At 41.8% G+C, this 5,098-nt stretch overlaps 1 protein-coding gene across 1 annotated transcript in view; it reads left to right on the forward strand.

The window, feature by feature from the left end:
* Window positions 1-5,098, forward strand: part of Abca13 (ATP binding cassette subfamily A member 13) — a 471,059-nt gene that overhangs the window by 40,623 nt on the left and 425,338 nt on the right. Inside the window, exons 4-5 of the mRNA XM_021177120.1 lie at window positions 1,131-1,282; window positions 2,568-2,596. Of these exons, the coding sequence (XP_021032779.1) occupies window positions 1,131-1,282; window positions 2,568-2,596 (181 nt within the window). The remainder of the gene's footprint in view (window positions 1-1,130; window positions 1,283-2,567; window positions 2,597-5,098) is intronic.

Consider the following 5,098-nt stretch of genomic DNA (forward strand, 5'->3'; position numbering starts at 1 on the left):
TCTCTATCTCTATCTCTATCTCTATCTCTATATGCCTGAAGTAACAATGGGGCATTGAATCCCCTGGGAGTGGTTCTAAGTCATCATGTAGGCATTGGAATATACCTAAAGCAATGATTGCTTTTAAGCCTTGAGCCACCTCTCCATCCCAGCATTGCTTCTTTTTAAATCCATGTGTCTTTATTTCTATTTCGCCTGCTTGCCCATGTGGTTTTAGCAGGTAGTTAAAAGGTATGGGGAGGAAAGACTGTGGTTCCTGGTTCCTCATCTTTGTGAGAAAGCCTTGAGGTCCCCACTGTCAAAAGGAAACTAGCTGTAGGCATTCTACAAATGTTCCCTACAAGTTAAAACATTGATTTCCTTTTCAGAGACTTTTCACTATGAACAGGTGCTGAGCTCAGCAATTGTTTTTATATCGTTGGTGTGCTTGATTGATAACATTTTAGATGGATCATGTCAACAGACCTCTCCTGCTGTTGAGTGGTTGTCTTTTCACAACTAACTCTGCTTGGAATTCTCTGTCACCATCAACTCTCACTGTTCTTGTCTAGATACTTCTGACTCTTCTCACACCTGGGTACTCCTGTGCCCAGCACACTGGGTAGTCACATGCCTAGCACAGACTGTGACTCTTCACACCCCTGGACAGCCTCATACCTAGCACAGACTCACCAGTCCTTCCCATGCTGAGGACATTCCATTTATCAGCTATCAGCTATGAGCCCTTCTCCACTACCCAGTCCGATTTTTCTTGTCTCACAGCATCTATGTCTTCCCACAATGCTCTCTGTTCCCTGCTAATGCTCAGTCAAGCTTACTCTCAGCACCTTGTATGGGATGTGTAGTATAATACATGTTGAATAAATGGAAAAAAAAACTAATGACTATATACAATTTTGAATTTTACAGATAATGAAGAGAATGAGGATACTTTTCTAATTATTCATATATATATATATATATATATATATCATGGTCAAGGGTTTTTCTGGGTGGGTGGTAGGCTTGAAACTATGTGCATATTTCACTGAGAACAGTTTGGTACGGAGTGTCAAAACCTTTTAAATGCCAGGGAAACGGATTCCTGCAAGAGTTCTCCCACGTGTGATAGTTATTTTCTGTGTCTAAAGTTTGTCTAGGTTCCAAACTGCATCTGATGACAGAAAAGTCAGTAGCTTGGCCTTTTTAAATGAGATTCAGGATCTGGCTGAGGACATTTTTGAAACGATGGACAAGGCAAAGAACTTACAAAACCTCTGGCTGAAAAGATCAGAAACCCCAGGTAAGAGTCTGAAAAATGTTACCTTGTTTTCTTGGACACAGAGTGAGAGTTCTCCAGGGCTTAAGTGAAGTTGCACCCCCTGCTGGATGAAGCCTGCACTGCTTGCTGTTTTGGAGGGTGGGCTGAAATATTCTTCCTCTCTGAGGCATGTAAAGGTTATAAAGGAGGAGTGATCCAGCCCTCCCATAGGCTGAGGCCCACCCATCTAAATCACCTCCTCTAATACTATCTACATTTCCCATGTTGCCTGCCCAGGCTTTAGAACTGTCTTTACACACATTCCTGATCTGAAGATGTGACTTGGTCTCCCCCCCCCCTTTTTTTTGAGAGTATCTTAGTAAAAGGCAGGTGGTTGTCCACAACAGATAAGGGAGTTCTGTTTGTCTCTGTCATGGGGTCAAGGCTCCTGTCTGTAACCTCAGCTTTTGGGGACAGTGGAAGGATTTTGAATTCAAGGTCAGCCTGGGCCATGTGGTGATGATTAGTGTCAATAAGCAATAACATTTTTTTGGAGGGGGTGGAGTTCGAGTAGTTCTTTTCATATATGATTTTTAAAAAGTTATATTTATTTAATGTATGAATGCTCTGCTGTATATACATCTACCTGCCTGAAGAGGGCATCAGTTCCCCCTATAGATAGATGGTTGTGAGCCACCATGTGGTTGTTGGGAACTGAACTCAAGACTTCTGGAAGAGCAGCCAGTGCTTGTAACCACTGAGTCCTCTTACTGCCCAGAACTAATTCTCTTGAGAACGGTATATCTATTTTCAGCTTGTTATTGTGTGGGCTATTTCTCCTAGCCTGTTATTTAAAAGCCTGAAAAACAATAATTTCACTTGTCTTTCTCCTCTTTTCTGAAGATTTTGCTTGTTTGTTTTCTGAGAAAGGGTCTTGCTAAGTAGCTCTGGATGACCTGGAGTGTACTATGTAGATGAAGGAGGCTCTGAACTCAGCAATCCTCCTGTCTCTGCTTCCTGAGTGCTTGTATTGCAGGTGTGCCAACACACTCAGGTTGTTTTTTCTCTGTTTCCACTCTTTTCATTCTGTGGGCACATTCACAATGCCAGGTATGACTAGAGACTGGCAAAATTCTGAACTGTATCTACTACTTATTTTGTGGAACATTAGTATCGATGTGGCTTGGGATGTGGCAGCAACAGTTGCCTTTGTATTCATCCTTCTGTTTGTTGCCTCTGTATGTCTCTCTTCAGTAATGGACCAAAACAGGCACTCAGTGTTCTCTGAGGTCTGACCAGCTGATCTGTTAAATGTGTTCTATTGTAGGTTCGTCTTATGGCTCCAGTTTTCTAACAGTGAGTATCCCAGCAATATCTCTTTGTGGATGAGTGTTTATTTTAAAGAATTCCATTAGTCACTTCATCTTTTGGATAATGACTGTGCAGGGTGGGGTTCAACAGACATAAATTTACATCAGACATAGATTGAATGATGGGTTTTAATTTATTAAATCAGGGTTTGGAACTATGAGAAGGGAAAGATGGAGGGGATGCAGTGGGTGGTACACACACACACACACACACACACACACACACACACACACACACATGTTGCCTTGTGGCAGGGATTTAAGTCAACAAGAACTCAAAGTTGGTGAGATCTGTGCTTGGCATATGACTTTAGACCTGCTTGAAACACAGGGCTTTTAGTGAAGGCCATATAGCATCATTGAGGAGACTTGCTATCATCTGCATATAGTTGAGACTGTCACAGCTAGGGGTAGGTAGAGAAGCCACTGTTTGTTTCTGGTGATCAGGGGTGGAAATGCTTCTAAACATTCTTCAAAGACAGGCATCCCTGCAGCAGACTCAGCCATCCATCAGTAGAGTCAGGTTGTGAAGGCCTGAACAAAGGGCGAACTGCAATATGAAGGCCCTTTCCTTACACTGCTCCACCAGACATTCAAGGCCCAGGTTTTTTTTAGTAGCATTGTGCTTTTTCATTGAGTCTGAACTATTCTCAGCAGGCTATAAAGCAGCTCATGAAAATGTATACATAGTAAAACATTATAAGAGTCCAACAATAAGGGTCAAAATGCTCTGGGTGGGGCAAAAGTGCCTGTACATCCATTGAATGACACCCAATTGTTATCAGGCACTTACATCATCTGCCACACCAGGGCAAAGGTGCAGCTGACCTTTGCTACCTTGTGGATTTTTCTTTCTCCTACCCTTTATCCCCATAGTTTCATCCCCCAACACTAGACAGGAGAGAAAAAATGATAGAGGGAAGAGAGGAGTTAGGAAAGTCCCTGGATCTAATTTTTTTCCTTTTGTTTCTTTTTTGACCACAGCCACTAAAAAACTACATGCAACCTCCCTAAGTGACCAACAGCCATCCACCATACTTCTAGGGGCCCTAGCTTTAATGTACCCTCTGAAAAGTTCCCAGAATTCCAAACATCATAGAACCACAGAAACTATCTGCAACTGGTAAAATCATGCCTCTACTAGAGCATGAGGCAAATCATAGTCAGCTGCTGTGGTGTTTCAGGAAATATTAAAAAAAGAAACCATCAGGTTCCCTCACTTGAGCCAGCAACTCTCTGCCTCAACACTGGCAGTCAATGGCTGACCTGTTTTTATCTCCTGGAGACTCTGACTCAGTGCTCCAAAGTCTCTCCACCCAGCTTGCTAGGTTCCCACTGGCAGATGGCTACCAGGTCAGCCCCAATGCTTCAAATTCCCCACAGCCTTTGTGGTACACCTCAGGCAAACCCATGCCTTGCCACCATGCCCTTTTCTCTTTCATCTGAACCCAGATGAGCCAGCCCAGTGAAGGAAAACACAACACAAACTTAGATCAGAAACAATGGTAACTCAATTGCTGGATGCAACAACTAAAATCCTAATCTTGTAAGCCTTATTAAACCTAAATCCTCTGGTGGCAGATATTGAAACCAGGAGACACTCGTAGCTACATTTTGTCCTCACACTATCTCCATCCAAAAAGGAACTAACTCTCCTGCTTCCTCTCCTGTCCAACCTGGAAGTTAGTCCTACATGCCCAATGATTGGGCCCTTTATGCATAAGGGAATTGGGTCACAAGAACAGCACCAGGCCCATCCACAACACTGTGGTCAGTTGGAAGCAGCATCATACACATAGGATTAAAATGAAAATACTTTCTTATAATATTTTTTTAAAAGAAACCAAACTTCCAAAATTGTCATTACACAAAGGGGCTCATCAAGGTTCATGCAAGCTCAGTTTACAAATAACTGAAAAATGTTAGCTTAATCATGTGAAGTGTGATTTTAATGATCAAATTAGCATGTTAAGGGTTTATGAGCAGCACACCTAAATGTCAGATGGCTTGTGACAATGAAAGACAGATACAATCAATGCTGAAAAACAGCTTGATACCTTTGTGGCCTTTCTGACAATTTTTCTTATGCTAAAATTTTTCATGCATAAATAGATTATTTATAATGATGAATAACTTTTATATTCAAAACTAGGATAAGTAAATGTTGATACTCTAAACAATCAAAAATTAACATGGAAAAAGATTATAGAAATTGTGGAAAGTAGAAACCGCTATCATATCCATGCTCTGATTATTATGCAGACATTGAGGCCATGCATATGTTGAGCTGAAGTATGGCTGCAGCAAAGTAGTCCTGTTTGTTATGATGAAAGGATTCTAGGTCTATGCTTTTGCTATAGAATTTTGGTAATGATGTCATATCACCTGATATATTTCCTTATTTCCTTCCTTCCTTCCTTCCTTCCTTCCTTCCTTCCTTCCTTCCTTCCTTCCTTCCTTCCTTCCTTCCTGCCTTCCTCCCTCCCTC

Source organism: Mus caroli, chromosome 11, assembly GCF_900094665.2.
Source record: "Mus caroli chromosome 11, CAROLI_EIJ_v1.1, whole genome shotgun sequence".
Lineage (NCBI taxonomy): Eukaryota > Metazoa > Chordata > Mammalia > Rodentia > Muridae > Mus > Mus caroli.